Source organism: Fistularia commersonii, chromosome 7 (assembly GCF_037954325.1).
Source record: "Fistularia commersonii isolate RoL2024-O1a breed Wild chromosome 7, RoL_Fcom_v1.0, whole genome shotgun sequence".
Classification (NCBI taxonomy): domain Eukaryota; kingdom Metazoa; phylum Chordata; class Actinopteri; order Syngnathiformes; family Fistulariidae; genus Fistularia; species Fistularia commersonii.
Genome location: NC_141290.1, coordinates 16655727 through 16676772, shown reverse-complemented (window position 1 = coordinate 16676772; position 21046 = coordinate 16655727). Strand labels below are relative to the sequence as shown.

Sequence of the window (21046 nt, the reverse complement as noted above, 5' to 3'; positions counted from 1 at the left end):
ATGTCATACATGGTCAAATTTGGAACGCGTGTATAATTACTAATAGTTCATCATTTCATATATAAATCAAACTTATTTGGACATTACATAGAGAGATGAACCAAAAGTAGTTTGTGATCAGGTGTTGCCCGAAATGTAGAGCAGTGACTGGTGTAGTTTCCACTTTGTCCAGTAGGGGGCAGTGTTGTTTTGCTGACGCGCTTCAGCGCACAGTACATCCCAGAAGAGGAAGAAGCTCGGCGCTTGTCAGAAAAAAAGCGGCTGTCCAGGCGCAGCCTAGTCTCGGTTTTTTTTTTTTAAAAAAGCTGCCTTTTTGCGGATTTTTATTTTTCACAGCCGTGTTTGACTTCATTTTGAGTCATACACAGAACTTCGCGTTTAACTTTAATTTATCTTTTGTATGCTACATGAGGGAGCGAAGGACGTTCCCTCTCGCTAGCCGTTAGTGGTTCCGGCCGGTTCCGGTTAGCCTCCATTAGCTCCTCTATATGTCAGCGGCGGCTTGATGATTTATCGCCTCTCCGCTGCACTCCTGACTTTCCATCGATGCCAGCTCACATCCTCGCCGGGGATCTGGACTAGAGCGCGTCACCTTCTCGGGAAGATGGAGCCCGCCGTGGTGCGTTGCGTCCCCGGGGAGCCAAAACTCACTATCTCCTTCCGCCTGGAAGGCAGTCAGAAGCACATGCTGCGGGACCAGGACGAGGCACTGGGGAAAGCCCTGGCAAGGATCTCCAACAGCATCGTGAAGGGCCAGGGGAAGGCGAAGAAATCGAAGAAAAGCAAGGGGCAGCAGCCGGGTGAGACCTCGGAGACCACCATGGTGAAGCTGTACGTGGACGGGTCCGAGGTGCCTGACACGGTTGTGAACACGGAGGCGTGGCAGGACGGAGCCGTGCTGCAGGTCGGGGACGTGAAATACTCGGTTCACAGGAACGCCCCGACTTTCACGGTCGCCGAGCTCCCGGTGTCCGTGCTGGCCGGATTCCCCGTCTGTCCCAAACTGGAGGTGGAGTTCGGTCACCTGCAAGATTGCGAGTTCACATGGTACAAAGAAAACATCATCGACAAAAGGTGAGCACGTCAACACACTAGTATTGCATCTAACTAGATAACGCAACTTGTTTTACCGCATAAAACAGTGTACCGTGTATTCAGTTGTACAGTACAGCATACCATGCTTGGACGTAAGTGACATGTTTTCTCATTGTTTACTCAGTGATTATTGTCATCACGCAAACTAGGTATTGGTGTCATAACACCGAATCAACCGACAGGATATGAAAACCTTCACACATAAATTCAGTCTTAAATCGCTTATACAAAATATTGTGGGGGGGGGGGGGGGGGGAGGCAAATAAGGCAGGTCATTTAGCATATCAGATGTCAATAAACCCCTTTGTGGCGGAGGCCATCTGTTTATCCTGGCATTTCCAGATGTAGTTTGTTTCTGTTGATATTCTTTACCACTGATATGCTTGTCATTTTATTTATTCAAACCAAACTGTCTATTTATGCTTGATTTCACTATCAACTGTATCTAAAACCCCAGTGCGGAAGAAAGGACTAGGGTGCCATGAAGGCACTTATATTTCCCCATGCCATTACAGAATCAAAAATTTATCATTTTTGAAAATTGAGATTGCCAATACCTGAGTGGTTGTTGGGAATCAGATTAGTAGAGTAGAGGTGGTCAAATAAAAGCATATAAGATTTAATGCCCAACATTCAGAGGTTTAATTCTTTTTTTTCCTCCCCTGTTATTCTTGTAGCACTGAAGCTTCTGGGGCACAGTCAGAGCAGGACAGTGATTGGATAGAAGTTGGACGTGGAAGAGTGTATGTTCCGTCCAATCAGGACATTGGCTGCGGGCTAAAACTACACGTGACACCAAAACATGGAAGCCGTAGTGGCTTGACCAGGGAGCTTGTGTCTGTAGGAGCAGTCGAAGCTGGACCAGGAGTGTGCACATTTGACAACCGTCATGCCTACACCGCTAAAGTGGCAGAGTGGCCGACCTTGAGGGTGGTGTCTTACAACATCCTGGCTGATGTCTACGCCCAGACAGAACTTTCCAAGACAGTGCTGTACCCGTACTGTGCACCCTACGCCCTCCAGCTGGACTACAGGCAGAACCTTATTAAGAAGGAGCTGGCTGGTTACAATGCTGATATCATCTGTCTGCAGGAGGTTGATAAAGGTTACTTTAGTCCTTTTAGGGTGGCTGATATTTTGGTTTGAACTTTGATTTTTAAGGGATAATATTTAAATGAATTCTTTGATTCCTCAACTATCACAAATCATATATTCTTTCAAGTCTTTATGAAGTAAAGCAGTTAAAACACAGATGATATTTGGTTGTTAAAAATGGCCAGAATTTTGGGGTTCCTGAAAAAATATTGCGGGTTCACCAAGCACCAGGAACCAATACCAATACCTTTGCATGTCATGTTGATTAAGCTGTATGGGAAACCAACAGGGTGAAAATTCAGATATCTGTGCTTTCTAACAATCTCCTGTTCACTGCCTCCTCAGGGGTGTTCCTGGATGTTCTGGTTCCAGCTCTCGATGCCTTCGGTCTTGACGGCGTTTTTAAGATCAAGGAGAAACAGCATGAAGGACTGGCCACTTTCTACCGCAGGTTTGTTCTACTGGCTTCTAGTAAGCCGAAACATACTCTCAATATTTTCTCTACATTATTTGGACTCAGCTACATTTTTTTCTGACATCTTTACAATACAACAAAAACATTATTATTTTGACTTGTGTTTTGTAAAGCATCAAAATAGGAAGCATATCCACAAAGTAGATATATACAGGAAAAAATACAAAGTTGTGTTCATATGGAAGCTGGTGGAAAAATAGTGATGGTCCAAATTAATAGGCATTGAGGTCATTAGAATCAGCAAATGTACAGGTAGATGGGAGTTCCTGCTGGGCATTCCTGCTTGTCACACCTCCTCTGGTGCCCATGGGCCAGCCGTAGGGACACCTGCTGCAGGATCGTCGGCCAGGAACCACCATTTGTCAACCTCTTGCCGCTTTATGCCTGAAACATCTCCTGGTGGTGGGGCAGTGACAGATTTGTCTCCCTGTCACTCTCTGCAGCTGAGTGATGTTACCCTCGCGGCTGTTGTTGGGGTTATCTGCTCTTTCCCCAGCACCTGACCACCTTCCACCTCAGCCAGAGCCAAAAGCTGCCTTTCTCTGCACCTTTTGCCAGCTCTTTGACTGCTTTCTTCAACCTGCCTCCAGTCACTCCTGCGTCCCTCAAGAGTCGCATGGTTGACAGCCCTAAAAAGCCTTGGTATCCCACCTCAACGGGGTAGTTGGTGGTCTTCCAGTCAGCTTCTCGACACTTCGCAAGTGGCAACTCCTTCCTGAGTTGTCCAGCTTCCCTGCCGGTCCTGCGACACGGCCTTGATCTTGACGCGCTCTTCCTCCATCCTTGCTACCTCCACCAATACCATCTCCTTCCTCTCTTTATATTTGGCTTTGGACCAGAAGCGAGGTGCCTCCCCCATCCCCTACCTGGACTCTGCTGATGACCTCTTAGTGTTGCAGCCTGCTAACAGCCTGTTCGACTTCTATTTGGGCATTCCACTTCCGTCCCGTAGGAATGCTGGTGTTTGCACTCCTTACTGCCTGATCAGTCTACTCCCTTAGCTGGAGGATCGGCCTGGTGTTCGCTTACATATAGCCCTTACTGATGGATTGCAGTTGCAGTTGGAGTGTGTTCTTCCCAAAAAGGCCTTTTCTCTTGGGGCAGTCCCCTGCTTGGGGATAACTTCCCCGAACCTGTCCTTACAGACAGCTCTGGTATATTATGTCCCCAAACAGGTTAAGCTTTGCCTCAATGCCTCCAGTCAACACTTCTTCCAGTGTCCTAGTCGGGTCTGCATCCAACATGTGCCATGCTTCTGTGTTGCTTGATTTTGGCCGTTAGAACTTATTCTTTCTTGTTGGCTCCTTAGTCTGCTCATGGCTTTGTTCTGTGTGAGGTGGTGGGGACTGGGTCTTGGTGCCCATTAGGGGGCCCTACCTCCACCAGGGGGTCTTCTTCCTGTGTGCCCTTGGCCCATTGGGTTCATCAGCTCTGTGCTTTTCAACCTGGCTTTTTGCTCCCCCTTTGTCTTATCCACTGGCAAAGTTGCTGTTGGCCTTCCTGACTGCATCTTGCTTTACCCCGATGGCTTGGGAGCCCCCTTAACGTGGTCACTTTTTCCCAGCCGCATGCACACTTTCGGAGAGTCTTCTCCTCGCTTGCTGGTGGTCTGATGTTCTCATTATCCATTTAGATCGCTGTTATTACTGCATGGTCCGCGCTAATAGGCCTATCTTTCATCCTGCCTCTCGGAAGGCCCCTGGTTTTTGTTCTCTTGGTTTTCTAGTTGCTTTGGGTGTCCCTCATCCATGGGACTAGTGGATAGGGTAACTAGCCCTCCACTCCCGGTGCGGTATTTCCCTGCCATCATTCAGACTTTCCTGGCTGTCCTCCAGTCTTTCCTGGATGCCAACTGCTGTGTTCACAATAGTCACTGGTATGCCAGAACTTCAGTAAACATACAGGTAGGTGGGAGTTCCTGCTGGTCATTTCTGCTTGTCGCACAACTGCGGGGACACCCGCTGCAGGACCGTCAGTCAGGCACATTCTGTTGATACCACTCAGGAAAAACCCTAAAATGATGTAAGAACTGTTTGCTCGATTTGATATTCCAGTCTTTAAATCATGGATTATGCCATCGCATTGTCTTTTTCTAGGACTAGGTTTAAGCTGTTGAGCCGTCATGACATCACGCTGAGTGACGCTTTGACCTCTGATCCCATCCATTCGGAACTGTTGGAGAGGGTTTCTGTTAATGCCGCTTTGAAAGACAAGATTCTCCAAAGGTCAACCTCCCTGCAGGTACCAATGATCACCATTGCCTCTTGACTGAGTATGACTTGGAAAACAATCGGGACCTGTTTATTCTTGTGTTTTCCTCAGTCTTGTCACTCTAATCGGGATCTGGGAAGTTATGTGTCATATTATGAGATTTACTAACAGAGTAGTCAGTTCAGAGTGAGAAACAAGTGACTACTTAGACAGTATTAAATACATGCTAGGATTGTTGATAGTCCTACCTGACTGTTTTTTTGCAGGTCAGTGTGTTGGAGGACCTCAGTAAACCAGGCAGGAAGGTGTGTGTAGCCAACACACACCTTTACTGGCATCCTAAAGGTATGCACCCTGCTGAATTGTTGTGATTAGAGCAGTAAGGCTCTGCACTTGGGTGTAATGATAGACTGTCCTGAATAAGTAACTAATCAATGCAAGCGTTAAACACTGATATGTATGAACATGTTTCCTTTTTTTTTTTTTCAAAGTCCCTGTTACCATTGCAATTTTTCTTCTGTAAAGGGGGGAATGTCCGCTTGGTTCAGATGGGTGTGGCTCTGCAGCACTTGAGTCATGTGATCGGGGAGGTTACACCGGCAGCCCCACTGCTCTTTTTTGGCGACTTCAACTCCACCCCCAACTCAGGTACCGTTAAAGTTTCAGATTCATGGCCCGACAATAAACTGTTTTGTGGTTTCCTCCTGTGTTTGTACAAGGTCGTCCCAATTTTTGTGGGTCTTTTCGTTTCTCAGGTGTATTCCAGCTGGTCAGCGAGGCAGAGGTCCCCCAGCATCATGCAGACTGGAGCAGCTCCGGGCCTGATGAGTCCTGCATGATGGAGCTGAGATCCCCCTTCCCCCCTCTGCTGAGTGCCTGCGGCCATCCAGCATACACCAACTACGTGGGAGGATTCCATGGCTGTCTGGATTACATCTTCATCCAGCCACAGAGCATGCAGGTACAAAACTGGAAGAGGATGAGATTAACTCACCTGATGGCGCCAGAATTGGGATGTGTGGGGAAAAAAAAAAAACAGAATAATTTTCCAGAGGCTAGTTTTCCATATTGATTTATGTATTGCGCTATGTGTTTACATTTCAAAAACATGTCTGATATTTATTTAAAAAAATCGGGATATGGATTTTGCATATATGGAGTATATCTCCTGAAATGGAATTACTGTTCTGCTAATGGGTATCTAGGAGAACTTCACCAGAGACAATACATTTTAGAGAGTAAATGCTCTCTATGATAATTGATTTGGATTAAACGCAGTTAAAAGTAGACAACAGAGGTAGGTGTGAGTGTGACATTTATGAAGGCAAAGGAACACAGGAAATAAGTGAATACCAGAACATTTCACTCAATATTATTAGTTAAGTCTTGGATGGCATGGCTCAGGTAGTAAGAGCAGTTGTCTGGTAATCAAATGTTAGGGTCTAGTTCGTCATTGAGACCGACTAAAATTACAGAAAGTGATTGTTTTTACAAAGACTGTGTTGTCCAAAAAGAGGAAGTGACGGAGTCTAATGAGACTGAAGCAACATTCAAGGCTATTATGGGCAACAGTACTGAAGATTCTATAAAGCTGCTTACTAATACAAACTCTTATGGAACAGGATGCGGCTTCATCTGTCAAAGAATGTTTTCAAATCAAGTTTTTATTGATTTGTGACCAGTTTTTGCTTCGTGTTTCACATTTATAGTTAAGTGTCTGTAGAAATAATTGGTTATGACTTTGTGCTTGTGTGTGTGTGTTTGTATAGATGGAGCAGATGATCCCCCTGCCCAGCCACCAGGAGGTCACCACATACGAGGCTCTGCCAAGTGTAGCCCACCCTTCTGACCACATCGCTCTGGTGTGTGACCTGCGCTGGGACACCTGACCTCTAATCATGGGGTTCACCTGCAGATAACCTGACGTCCTTATACCTCAGAGATGTTCGAGTTTTAAAAAAAGTGCCGCTGCGGCTGTCCCCAAGTCCCTTGAAGGGGAATGTGGACAAGAAACCATCACAGGCCAAAGGTTCATTATAAATCATGGTTTTACCTTTACCTGAAATAGAAGTGAATTGTTGTCAGCCTGACAACATTACCGGTAATTTCCCTTTTAAAAGTAATGAACTACCATTTTCTCTCTCTGTGCTTGGGGTCACCTCAAGTTGTATTTGTGTTACGAATTCGGACAAATAAATTAAAAAACGACCTATTGAATTGAAAGGTTTGACAAAAGTATTATTTAAGAAAATCAAAACAGTATATGCTTTTCGGCATTTTGAACTGACACACACACAATCCTTAAATAAGTGGACTCAAGAATTGGGGGTGGGGAGCCATAAGATGAATTAAAAAGCCGACAATTCACATATTCGAAGGTACTAATGTGAACCCTTTTTGAAAATTACCCTCTGCCAAACAATAGCAACCATCTATGATTCTGGAGCAACACTTGAAACGTCCGATTACACGTGAAGGCAGCAGGACGGCGTCCCGGACCAAACCAAACATATAGGAAGTAAATAAAGTATTCATCTCGGAGGAAACGTCACAAGCCTCCAGACTTCACAGAGCTGAAGGGATTGGAAGAGGTGGGAACAACTTCCGTCGCCACGCTGTTTTAATGTGATTGGTCAAAAGTGGGGAAGAGGCGGAAACAAAATGTTTGGGACGTACCATTGCACCTTAACATAGGAGTTAACAGTTAAAGAACTACAGAAAGATAACGGAACAGGAACGCAAGTTTACATCTCTGACCTATTTTATGGAATTAACATCCAATAAGATAAACCTCACCTGTAATTCTGTAATCGATTATCTCTATTTAACTTTCTGACACAGTGGGATGAGTTAAAGTCGCGTTGAATTCGACCCAAATTTTACGAGGGAAACAGGAAACCATCAAATTTGGTATTTCAGAATAAAGGCACTTGTTTTAAATGTTAAAAAACGTCAGTTTCCCTCGAGGTTATTTTTCGATATCGGTCTGTAGGCCGAATGAACGATTTCTGAGAATCATGCCTTAATTACGTGTGTAAGAAGACTTAAAGTAGCGAGATTTTCTCAATTAGATCATTTTTTGTGGACATCTACTTTCCAAACTTTTATTCATCTGTTGAGATATATACATATATATATGACTGTCTCAGCAAATTAGAATAGTGTGACTAAATTCTTTATCTTCTGTAATGCAATTACAAATAAAAATGTCATACATTCTGGATTCATTACAAATCAACTAAAATATTGCAAGCCTTTTCTTATTTTAATATTGCTAATTATGGTTTACATCTTAAGAAAACTCCAAAATCCTATCTCAAAATATTAGAATATCATGAAAAAGTATACATCATACATTATGTGGCCAAAAGTATTCGCTCACCCATCCAAATAATCAGAATCAGGTATTCCAATGGCCACTGGTGTATAAATTCAAGCACCTCGGCATGCAGCCTTCTTTTTTTTTTTTTAACAAACATTTGTGAAAGAATGGGTCGCCCTCAGGAGCTCAGTGAATTCCAACGTGGAACTGTGCAAGGATGCCACCTGTGCAACGAATCCAGTTGTGAAATTTCCTCGCTCCTAAATATTCCACAGTCAAATCTCAGGTGTGTTTTAAGAACATGGAAGTGTTTGGGAACGACAGCCACAAAGTGGTGGGCCACGTAAATTGATGGAGCAGGGCCAGCGGATGCTGAGGCGCATAGTGCAAACAGGTCGCCAACTTTCTGCAGAGTCAATCGCTGCAGACCTCCAAACTTCATGTGGCCTTCAGATTAGCTGAAGAACAGTACGCGGAGAGCTTCATGGAACAGGCTTCCATGGCCGAGCAGCTGCATCCAAGCCACACATCACAAAGTGCAATGCAAAGTGTCAGATGCAGTGGTGTTAAGCACACCACCACTGGATTCTAGAGCAGCGTTCTTTGGAGGAATCGTGTTTATTCATCTGGCAGTCTAATGGACGAGTCTGGGTTTGGCGGTTGCCAGGAGAAGGGTACTTGTCTGACTGCATTGTGCCAAGTGTGAAGTTTGGTGGAGGGGGATTATGGTGTGGAGTTGTTTTTCATGAGTTGGGCTTGGCCCCTTAGTTCCAGTGAAAGGAGCTCTGAAAGCTTCTGCATACCAAGACATTTTGGAAAATTCCATGCTCCCAACTTTGTGGGAACAGTTTGGAGCTGGCCCCCTCCTTTTCCAACATGACTGTGCACCTGTGCACAAAGCAAGGTCCATAAAGACATGGATGACAGAGTCTGGTGTGAATGAACTCGACTGACCTGCTCAAGAGTCTTGACCTCAACCCAATTGAACACCTTTGGGATGAATTAGAGCAGAGACTGAGAGCCAGGCTTCTCGTCCAACATCAGTGTGTGACCTCACAAATACGCTTCTGTAAGAATGGTTACAAATTCCCATAAACACACCCTTGAACCTTGTGGACAGCCTTCCCAGAAGAGAGGAAACTGTTATAGCTGCAAAAGGGTGGACCAACATTATATTGAACCCTATGGATTAGGAATGGGATGTAATTTAAGTTCATATGGAGGCAAGGCAGGTGAGCGAGTACTTTTGGCCATATAGTGTGTGTGTGTGTGTGTGTATAACACATAAATACAGGATACCAGCTTTTTACCCTTGATCATTTGAACTCCATTTAACAATAAGGAAGTTCAGCCTGAATGAATGAATCACAACCCTTAATGAATAATTGATTAAGCTCTGCAATAGTTGTTGTTTTAGCACTTCTTTTCAAAACATTCTGGAGACCTGTAAACAAGACATGCAAACAGTTTATATAACCTAAAATATGCGAGCTTTTATTTTGAAAGGCCGTCCCGGAACAGGAAGTACGATGTTAGGTGTTTTGACGTCGCGCGGTTCAACGGGGAACTAAACAACGAGTTTGCGTCCGAACGCTCTTACGTGTCATTCCCAGAGTTTCAATGACCCAAGCGTCCCGTCGTGAGAACCAGTGAACGACCCAGCGTAAGTTATAACCCCCTTTTACCCACTTTCTGTCAAAAACGATTGTAGAAACAAGAATGTTAAGTTTTGGAGTGGCCTCATTCATACTGCTCCATCACTTCGATGCGAGGCATGTTAGCTAGGCTGGCTAACATGTTGAGTTCAATCAGGGGTTGTTATACGGAGTGCGTTTGTTTGTACCCAGTCAAACCTGACACACGGGACAGTTTGTTAAACGTTGATTTTCTCTCTTAAATCGGCTTGATCCGCTGGATAGTAGCACTTGGTTGCATAAACGTAGGTTACACCTGTTTTGCCCGTTTGGTGCCTATTTACGATAAACCTTGTGATGGAAATGTCATCAATCAGTGTATACATAGGGGGAACACGTAGGTTCCCCGAATGAATGAATGAATGAATGAAGACTCGAGTGATCTGAGATTCACTCGGATCAGACCTCTTCTCTCTGGGCCTCAATCTTAAGGATCAAAACTAGAATCAATCGGCAGATTTCATTCGACGTGAACCAAGATCTATTCAGAAACTTACAGTAACACATACGAGACATTGACTCAAACTTACAAATATACACAGTTTGCACTAGAGTGGAAAAATAATTCGCCTGTCTGTTATGATTGATACATTATTCGATGCTGAATGACTTCAAATTGATCATATTGTTGCCAGTAACCTTGTCTTTTTCCATCAGTGCTCAGCAGAACATTAATATATTTTCAATATCTTCAAGATTTGATAATGTCTTGTTTTTTGTTCTCAAGAGCAGTTGTTGTAATATAATTAGTTTTTTATATTTTTCTACAATTAAACATGGTTTGTGAATACAGGCAACATAACTTGTTTTTGATGATGTGGTCATATAATTCTTTTGTTGCTGCAGCACCCAGAAACTGCCTAAAAAGGTAAAATTGAAATTGATGCCGGGGAGAAATTGGTTTTCAACACTCAACCTGGTTTGACATTAGAAAAGGGCATCCAAGCTTGATAATCTACATAAGAAAATATCTGATGAGTTCTCAAAGTGTATCTTCTCTCCTCTTTTCAGCCAAAACCTATCGCGTTATTGATGAACTTTGGTTACTGTGATAGCAGCTGCTAGCGAGAGACCGAAGCATGAAGGCTTTGATATTGGTTGGAGGATATGGGACTCGACTGCGGCCGCTCACCCTGAGCGTCCCAAAGCCATTAGTTGAATTCTGCAATAAACCCATCCTGCTGCACCAGGTGGAAGCACTGGTCAAGGTATGAAGGACGGGGATGTTGTGCCGGCTTCCCCTTGCACTTTATTTTCATGAGACACAGTCAAATGGTCAGATATGCAATGGTTAGCGTACACAAATGTATTTTATAATATTGATATTACATGAATGACGAAACTACTTCCACTACTACCTCTTGTGATAATTATGAAGATAATATCAGTGAACAATTATTTATTGTTTTTTTTTTCTCTTTAATAAGAAGTTGTCCAATATGATTAGACCATGTCGAAATGATTTTGTGTGTGTGTGTGTGTTTGCGTGCGTGCGTGTGCACAGGCTGGTGTGGACCATGTGATTCTGGCAGTGAGCTACATGTCTGAGCTGCTGGAGAGAGAGATGAGAGTCCAGGAACAGAGAGTAGGTCCAAGAAACTACCACACATTTAGTTTATTATCAGTTATTAGAATTTTGATAAGGGCGAGTCAGCCCATTCAAGTGTTAGAGTCCTTTCACCTAATCTTTAAAATATATCCATAAAACACAATTTTTTTCTACCTCAAATACAATTTGAATCACTCTCGTGAACAAGTCACACAAAAGTCCAGAAGATGGTGCCAACAGACTAAAATCAAGTTCTCTGTTGTTTTAGGTTTGACTTTCTGACTCACTTCATTACTATTAAAATATATAGAAAAAAACAAACAAACAAGCTAATTATTCTTCCTCTCTTCATTTCATCTTTACTCTCCTCCATGTTTTTATTTATTTTCCCTGAGGTTTTTCTTTTTTTAACTCCACATCCATTCAGAATCTGATCTGGCCTATGAAGGCATTTAAAGCCTGTGCTCAACATTAAACCATAAAACATCTTAGTCTGAACACTGCACATTTGTATTGAAGCTGTGAAACATTTTTTTTATTTTGCATTTAAAATGAAGATGGGAATCTATTGTTCATAGTCCATTTCCATTCACAGTTTGTTGAAACGCTAACTGCTTTCATCACTTTTTCCTCTCAGCTTGGAATCCGTATCTCTTTGTCCCACGAGAAGGAGCCCCTTGGAACAGGTGAGTCACTTGGGACCGACTCCACATTAGTTCAGCTTCTCCAGTTCCTTCCCTTTATACCACATTTAATGTATTTGCTTTATTCATGAATTTGCTCGACTGCTTTGGATACAATTATCTGCAGAACCAGAGATGTCAGAGTGATTCAAGACACTTTGTCTCCCTGTGGTCTGTAAGACCTATCTGGTCAGTCATATCTCATCTAGAGAGATAGACTGGACCTGAAGGTTTCACTGTGTATTTGGACAAAGCTGATGTTTTGATGCGGTTCCTGGTGTACAGCGGGTCCTCTGGCGTTGGCGCGGGAGCTGCTGAACGTCGACAACGAGCCCTTCTTCGTCCTCAACTCGGACGTCATCTGTGACTTCCCTTTCAAACACCTGCTGCAGTTTCACCGCAACCACGGCAGGGAGGGAACGATCGTGGTGAGTGATTTGTTATTTCTGATAGACACCACAGAATGCCAATACCTAGATCACAGTTTTGGACCTGGTTTTTCGATCCAACCTCAAGAGCGGTGGCTTTTTTTTTCACGACCACAAGCCATATTGAAATTGACTGTTAGACAGAACCAGAGAAGACAAGCTGCTTACTTTCACCTGATGATCTGAAAATAAGCACTTTGTCATATCTGATGGTTCCAACAGGCGAGGGGTCCAGACTTCTCATTTACATCTAGTATTTACCCCAGAGTGTCAAATCGAGTCTGAATAACGCTTCCAAATCAGGTCTAAATATGAGTGTGATACATAGTACATAATACCATGTGGGCATTTTAAAACAATAGCGCAGGCCTGGCCAACCTGTGGCTCCCAAGCCACAAGCGGCTTTCACCTTTTTGTATATGTGTGTTTTTTTTTTGCTGTGCATAGAGAACCCCGGATGCGACACGCGATTGCACAAGTAAAAAACACACAAACACAAAATTCGACATGCACTTAAGAGCCGCATGTGGCTCGGGAGCCACAGGTTAGCCAGGCCTGCAATAGCGTGACATAAGCAAATATCATCAAGTCTTCATTCTCACGTGTCCAGCATCATTATACTTTTCTCTTAGTGGGAAGGTGAATAAATATGTCAAGCGTTGATTTTACAAACCAGCCTCGGTATGAGCAAGTTTCACTTGATAAAGAATATCATGTCCAGTTTGGCGTCTGAAAAAGAATCGGAACAAAAAGACATGACTAACTGGGAAATAGATGCATTTTGAGTACGTATGGTAATTATTCATCAAATGCAATTGAACTAAAAGCTCTGAATAATGATATTTTATGCTTTGTTGTTTAAGTGAAATGGAATCACTGCCTCCACTTCTTCGAGGCGGTTCAGATAAAACTGTTGCTGCAGCGACACCTTTTGAATAAACTATAAATGAATAAATGATCAAGGTTTTCAACGCTAAAGATTGTGTGTGTGTGTGTGCTTGCACAGGTGACCCGTGTGGAGGAGCCATCAAAATATGGCGTGGTGGTGTTTGAGCCAGAGAACGGAAGGATCCAGCGCTTCGTGGAGAAACCGCAGGTCTTTGTGTCCAACAAGATCAACGCAGGGATTTACATCTTCAATCCAAGCATGCTCAGCAGGATCCAGGTGCATTTTCACACATATGCACTTCCAGTGATGTAACAATTCAATTAATCAGTCCAGGATGTTAGAATCATGAAGCTGGCGAAAAGGTGTATTTGCATTTTGTTTTTTTCTCCTACTCACTTTTTAAATGTTAATCATTTTAATTTGTGTATGTCTGTTTGGTGCGTTCAGCTGAGACCAACTTCCATCGAGAAAGAGATTTTTCCTGTCATGGCGAAGGAGGGCCAGCTGTATGCCATGGAGCTCCAGGGTAACCATCACCATTTAAGATTCCTGATTTTATGGTTGAATGGGGAAGGGTTTTGAAAAACATTTGTGTATTTTGTAATTTAGTTGATTAATTATAGAATTGTCATCAGTCATTTTAGCTTTTATAGTTAGACACTCATTTTGGTTGCACAATCGTTGATGTTTTGGATTATTTTAGATTGTCAGTTAATCCTTGTTAATCCGCAGTTCAGTAAAAAATCCTGCGGTACAAATCTTTAGTTTACTTTTCTGTTATTCAATGCCAAAATATTCCTGTGCTAGAAACACGATCATAATATGGCAATGAGGTAAACTATATGTATGTATGTGAGTGTGTGAGTGTTCTGGCAAGTTGATCATATGCTCACTCTGGTCTCTTCAGCTCACAGCACAAACAGACGTAAGTGTTGGAGCTTTTCTTTTCATTAGTTAGTTAGAATTAGTTATGCTGGGTTTACACCTCATGTTTTTCCAGTGGCAGACCTAAAACTGGAAATCGTATGGAAATCTAACGAGTTGTAGAGGGCTCTTACTGGAGTCGTAGCACGCTCCCGCCGTCTCGGTCATTAAGTGTAAGCTGGTGATCTTACAGTCTTAGCGCAGTTATAGTTCAATCTTTACCTAGTCGCGGGGGTTACAACAATATCAAACTTGTTTAACTCCTCTAGATCCCCATTCCTCCCAGGGAGTGATTGTTAGTGACACTATTTGTCAAGTTGAGCCAGTCTATCATGCCCCAATTCCCTCAGAAAACCCGGTAAATCTGTGAAACAGTCACGATCCTTGTGATTCCCTGCACTTTGAAACAGGCAGAGAAGACAAACAAGCCTTGCCCCCCCCCCCTTCTTTCATAGAGACGCTGATCATGCGATCTTGTTCTCTTATGTCTGCTGTTTGGGGTCACAAGAAAGCTGTTTGTCAGTGTTTCCATGGTAGCTGACTGCTGTGTGTCTGTGTGTGTGGGCAGGTTTCTGGATGGACATTGGTCAGCCGAAAGACTTCCTCACAGGAATGTGTATGTACCTTCAGTCTCTTCGACAGCACACTCCTGAGAGGCTGCGCACAGGGCCCGGTTTCCTTGGCAACGTACTTGTGGTGAGTTGCACCTTCTCGGCGTCAGGTTAAAAAAACGGAGCTTTCCTTGCATACCGTCCCTCATCCTGTCCTTCCTCCGCAGGATCCCACAGCTCAGATTGGTGAGAACTGTACCATCGGACCGAACGTGACCATCGGAGCAGGCGTGGTCGTGGAGGATGGGGTGAGGATAAAGCGCTGCACGGTGCTAAAGTGTGCCAGGGTTCGATCCCATTCCTGGCTGGAGGGCTGCATCGTGGGATGGAGCTCCTCAGTTGGCCAATGGGTGAGTTGGAGAAATTCACTTTTGGGTGGGTGGGTGAGGGTTGCCAAGCACCCCGACTGGATGTTCAGATCACCAGTAAAGCCGCTCAGTGGTTTCCAAATATACGGAAAGAGGCAGGGAGCACTTGGGTTTTTATTAAACTTCAAAATATTCCGGGAATTACTTTACTAAACAACATCATATTTGTCATATAATTTTCTTTGTCCTTCTTATTAACTAATGTAACCCCTTGTGGTATTGACGATGGTCCTACTAAATCCCTGAAGTCTTATTTGTGATGAATATGTTTGTTATCAGGTCCGCATGGAGAACGTGACGGTGCTGGGGGAGGACGTGATAGTCAACGACGAGCTTTATCTAAACGGCGCTAACGTCTTGCCTCATAAATCCATCAACGAGTCGGTCCCAGAACCAAGAATCATCATGTAGCTTCAGACAGACGGGGCAAAGAAGAAAGGAAGCCCGGCGTCTTATTTTGAGAACTCTACTGAAAAGCCAAACCAGCTCCAGTCAAGATGTGTGGGACAGGAACAGCTTTGGCAAAGAGGACGAGAGAAGGTTCTTTTTGATTTTTTTTTTTTTTTTCTTTATAATTTAATTTGGAGTTTTAGCCCTGCTTGGCTGCACTGTCCATCAATCAGGAACAACCACAGGTGAGATGGTGCTCTGTTGAGCCTGTGATCAAAAGGAAAAAACAAAAAACAACTGAAAGGAGCAGTAGGACGATGCTGCGGGTAAAATGTCCTGAATGTAGCGGCTGGTAAAAATGTTGCCTGAATACTACTTTAATAATAGAGAAAATATGAGAAAGTGTCCGATAATCCTGTCAGAGGGTGGAGGGACTGAAACCGCAGTTGTTTGGTGAAGTTGTCGGGGGGGGGCTGGGGGTGGAAGAAGAAGAGGGCTGCTGTTTAGATTCACTATGCATTTACTTTTTTAAGACATCAGCATAATATCTGGCCTTGAAGGCTCAGGCCAAACTGACATATCACATCAGAATGCGATCATGCCGACCAAGCTGCTTTTGTCAAAGGGTTAATTCACCCCAAAAGTTAAAAAAACAAACAAAACTTAAGTGTCCTCTTGACCGTCAAGCTAAATCAATCTAGATTGTTCAAGTGTGAGTTGCTGATATCATATGTACTGACGTGTGGCTTCTCTTGTCCTCAGGAGAACTGAAAAAAAATAAGTTAAAAACACAACTGTTTCGTTCACTCGCTCCAGAACTCTGGTTTGGCATCAAGACCTCAAAAGTGTGGTTTCTATGTAGAAAATGCGATTAAAGAATGAGCTCCCGGAGGGGAATTCTCTCTCCAAAAACCAGACAGGACTAACACCAACTTTATAGTCACAGGTTAGAAGTGGTGAAGCAGGTATCTCTGACCCACGTCTATAGGATAATCCTTAAAAAATATATAGATTTTCTACAGTATACTGTGTGAAATGACAGTAGAAAAGACTTATCATGAGTTTTTATGCAGGAACCAACAGCTGATGCGCAGTAAAATTTGATTTGCAAAGTCTGATTTACAGCAAACACGGTCATTGTACTTTAAAGTACGATACTGAAATCTGAACAGGGATCAGTCAAAAGCTCGGTGTTGGTCCTCCCCTGTTGAATCGACATAGACTTAAAATGTCAATGGTTAGTCTGAGAAAATTCATACCAGATAATCTTTCCACAATTACTGGCCCAGTTACACAAGATAAAAACTCTTTGGACAGTTTTAGCGTAAAAACAGAAGGGAGAAAACGCATCCTCACAAAACCCTCTGCCACCTAGTCTGTGGAACATCTCGACGAGCAGAGCCACGATATCTGGAAAGAAACACACAGTTTTATAATCCCGGCAGCGTCGAGGGAAACTCCTCTGCTTCAGTGTTGCCAGGCCGAGGTCACTGGCCTTAGGAGCAACGTTCAGTGGGCCACTTGAAACCAGGGACGCACGATTAATCAAAACTGCATTCCAGCTTACTGACATTTTTAAATTACCGGTACTGGAAGGCACGACAACTTTTGCGCATGAAAATATAGTTGTAGTTTGAATGCGGTTGTGTTTTTTTTTCCCCCACCACCCCCAAGCTATTCCCCGTAAAATGTCTAAGCGGAGACGGACTTTACGGCTGTAAGTCTCAAATCCAGCAACTCACACTTTAACAATCTGGACGGATGAAGAGCATTTAAGACAAGAGTGAGAACAATTTGGTGTTGAACTGCATTAACTGATCTGGCCAGTTGGAGGCAGCAGAACTGGCAACAATGGTTTAACAAGGTCAGTGTTTTTATCTACAAGATGAATGTAATTCCCTCAGGCTTATTGCAGCTTTAATCTCTTGATGCCTTGTTCACATGACAGGCTTTTTTTCGTTTTCATGTTTTCTTCAAAACTGGTTGCTTATTGTGGAAAACCATGAACAAAGTGTAACGTGTTTTTTTTTTTTGTACCAAACCACAGCAAATCAAGAAGTTTACAGGTGTTTTGCGTGTGATGGTCCAACTGCGTTGGATGCCCTGCATCGTGATGTGAAGTGTTGCTTTCTTTTTACCTATTTTGACCAATTTGACTAAACCCTACGAAATGTAATGTCTGAGAACATTTCTAATCCCACGTGTAGCCGGTTAACAAAAGTGTTAAACGGACCTCATTAAGTTTGTCCGATGAGAAAGTTGACAAAATCCTTTTTTTTTTCAGAGTTCTAAGTCTTTATATCAACAGAAGCAGGTCGCCTCATCAGCTTCCATGTAAATAGCCATTAACATACGCGAGGGAAAAAGGGAAGCAAAAGAAAGATCTCTTACTGAGAACCGGTTTCACTCTGATGTCTCAAATCAGCTCCGTAGGCGACTGGACATCTACTGGCCTGAAACCACAGTCAAACCAAAATCCATGCAGTTTATTTTAATGTGCTGAGGACTGGAAGGGCGCTGAGGGGTGTGCAATATGACAATATCTACTACACCTGATTTTTATTTTATTTTTTTCCTGTGGTAATGTTCTTTTAAGTTTAACCACCATTGAGATCCTCAGTGTATTCACTTCGTTGTTTTTAAAACATGGGAAAGTCCCACGAGCCCACGACTTTATGAAGTCACTGAACTACTATCAAGGATGAGGAAGCGGTGATGTGTGTGAAGGTCAAATCCGTAATTTCTCACCAAAATTATTGTACTAATAGTTTGTGTTCCGCTGCAGTCAGGATTCCTTTAAAATCATTTGGATTGAAGCGGGAGTCTAAGGAGTCCATGCCCAGTTTCCTCACACTGCACATAAGAGTATATGTTATATTTCTGAATAAAACTGGTGTAGTTAGCGCATTAGCATGGTGCATCTGTGTTCATCTTCATCTGAGGGTGTTCAAAGCTCCCTGTCTTGATCTGAAAAAATGTAGTCGTGAAAACTGGTAAGTACATCTGGAATCTTCATGTCAGTGTTCAAGAGGTTACCCCGGTTGACCGAATTAAGTTTCTCCTGAAAATCTTTACCTCACAGGACAGTTAGAATTAGGGGAGAGTCTTTCGCCTTCACATGTCAGACAGCAGATGCCTGATCCAGTGAAAGTTGGCTCACTGGGCTCGCCGTAATGTTGCTTCCCCTTGAAATGACTGTACTGATGAAAACAAAGTTGTCCTTTAACAGAAACAATTTTAAAAATCCCTAAAAGCAGTCAAGAAATTCTGAAACAAGTGAGAAATTTGTTTGACAAATAGTATAAAAATATTGCAGGAAAATGATCAAATTCACAATGAAAATCTTAAAGATTGATTAGAATGTTATAAAACATGATAAGTGTCTTTTCTAGCTGTAAAAGTCAGATTTCTTTTACTTTAAATACACAAGGACAACCCACAAGTCTTTAAAGATTTTTTTTTGTGAACCTTCAAACTGCGCTTAAAAATGTAACACCTCTATCTTGAAAAAATCCTAAAGGTCGCATTGTTTTGAAATGAATGCAAGTTTTGTTTTTTTCTTTTTAGTGGGTTTCAGAAACAACTGGGTACATAAAAAAATAGGGGGATGTTTTTAATCTACCTGCTCAAATGAAAAGAAAGACAGAAAGGAAACCTTTAAAGCGCAGTTATGACCACGTTGATGTCGAAGTCTCGGGTTTTTCATGACCCTCTGCTATTTTCCCGTCAGTGACAAGGCTTCTACATGGATGAACTGACTGCAGGCATAACCTGCTATTGCTGATGAACTGTGTAAAGGCTTAGTTTGCCCGGGTGAAGTTAAATCTTGTAAAGGAGTCTTTTTAAGAGAATAATATAATGTACTGAAAACATTGCACCTTTTCCTGTTGTTACTTGAATACTGTTATTTCTTTAATGAGTGCTGGATGGTAATAAGAGGAGAGCAAGGTAATGTTTGGCAGGAAAGGTCCTATTCTGGTTATTGCCGATATACTGTTAATTTTAAACATGCACTTCAGTTTATTGCTCTCTTTTGCGGGCTCAGACCGGTCGAACTTGCCGTGTGATTTAGAAGCAGGTCAGGTGTTTATTTCCCAAAACGCCAGAGTTTGAGCTGGACACGAAAACAGTGTTATATTCCACCCCTTGTGCAACCCGTGTGAGGAATGGATCACGCGTGAGTCAGTAGAACCAACAGAAAACAAGCCGAATAGCTTCAGCCGACATGTTAAAAAGTTAAAAACGTTGATCTCTTGCACCATGTTGTTAACAGAAATGTCACTGCTTTGTGTGTTCAAGGATTCCAGGAGTTCTTTATAACGCAGTCACACACCCAGTTGACTTCTCGCCATCAAAACATTCAATATCAGGAACATGAAAGACCTTCTAAATCCAAGTCTCCAATGAAAAAAAACAATTAATAAGGAAGAATCTGGAAGGAAGATGAAGGGTTTCCCAAACCCTGAAATGCATAATTCTTGACCGGTGTTTAATTGTTTATTGTTAAATGAATCCCAAATGTATTAAAACCGAGTTGTTTTTTTCCCAAATTGCACTATTTGAACCGTGGGGTCATCCAATGTTTTTAAGAGCCAAACCACTTTTGCTTACAAATGGTTTGACCCGCTCAGGCTTTAACCGACTAGATGTTGACTGTTTGGCCCTGTTTGGCCCTTTTTGGTCCAGTTTGGCCCGACTCTTGCGGCTTGTGGTCTGCATTCCTCCGAGCTACACGCTGAATGGGTAGGAGGAGGAGGAAACTCCGGCATTGCTATTGGCCGGTTAGTTTTTCAGCTCGGCTTCTATTGGCTGGGAGAGTGTGAGCAGGGATTCCCTCAAGGCGTCTCAGTCTTTGTGAAAACAGTCCAGTCAGGTCCCTCCGGCCCACGGGGACCAGCACTCCGGTGCCGTCCAGGACTTAAGTGGGCTTTATTAGCCATTATTTATTAAGCCGTAATACCTCGCTTGGGCCTTCCAGCTCATCCGCTGCTTCGTGGCTGCGTGCCGGAGCTATGCGAGCTGCTCTGATGTTTTGCAAAGCAGTGTGAATTCCACATTTCACCTCAGCTGCACAAACTGACGTACTCAGAGGTGGAACGTGGGGAGAGGTGCACCCTTCGGCTCCGGGCCCGCAGGGAAAAAAAAAACAGGAGGTGAGGAAACCGGTGGAAGGGAACGTCCGAGCAGGAGGAGAGAAATAACAGGAAAAGCTTTTTAACTTTTTTTTTTTTTTGAAGAAAATGGACAAGGACACAAGAATGTGTTGAAGCTGATAGAAGAGAGGACTCTTGTGAAATTTAACAAAAAAAAAA

At 43.1% G+C, this 21046-nt stretch overlaps 2 protein-coding genes across 3 annotated transcripts; both read left to right on the top strand.

The window, feature by feature from the left end:
- Nucleotides 1-377: 377 nt before the first annotated feature.
- Nucleotides 378-7099, top strand: pde12 (phosphodiesterase 12). Its single transcript, XM_086148873.1, has 8 exons — nucleotides 378-1074; nucleotides 1773-2200; nucleotides 2536-2641; nucleotides 4762-4906; nucleotides 5143-5221; nucleotides 5402-5524; nucleotides 5632-5837; nucleotides 6646-7099. The coding sequence occupies exons 1-8, from the start codon at nucleotides 506-508 to the stop codon at nucleotides 6763-6765; spliced, it is 1776 nt and encodes a 591-aa protein (XP_086004999.1). The 5' UTR covers nucleotides 378-505; the 3' UTR covers nucleotides 6766-7099.
- Nucleotides 7100-9748: 2649 nt separating this feature from the next.
- gmppb (GDP-mannose pyrophosphorylase B) lies at nucleotides 9749-19611 on the top strand. Of its 2 annotated transcripts, XM_086150076.1 has the most exons (11): nucleotides 9749-9861; nucleotides 10904-11100; nucleotides 11397-11477; nucleotides 12079-12127; nucleotides 12410-12552; nucleotides 13559-13717; nucleotides 13889-13967; nucleotides 14349-14366; nucleotides 14934-15061; nucleotides 15144-15326; nucleotides 15624-19611. In XM_086150076.1, the coding sequence occupies exons 2-11, from the start codon at nucleotides 10972-10974 to the stop codon at nucleotides 15753-15755; spliced, it is 1101 nt and encodes a 366-aa protein (XP_086006202.1). In that variant the 5' UTR covers nucleotides 9749-9861; nucleotides 10904-10971; the 3' UTR covers nucleotides 15756-19611. The 2 variants fall into 2 exon arrangements, with proteins under 2 accessions (XP_086006202.1, XP_086006204.1); XM_086150078.1 differs by lacking the exon at nucleotides 14349-14366.
- Nucleotides 19612-21046: the final 1435 nt, after the last annotated feature.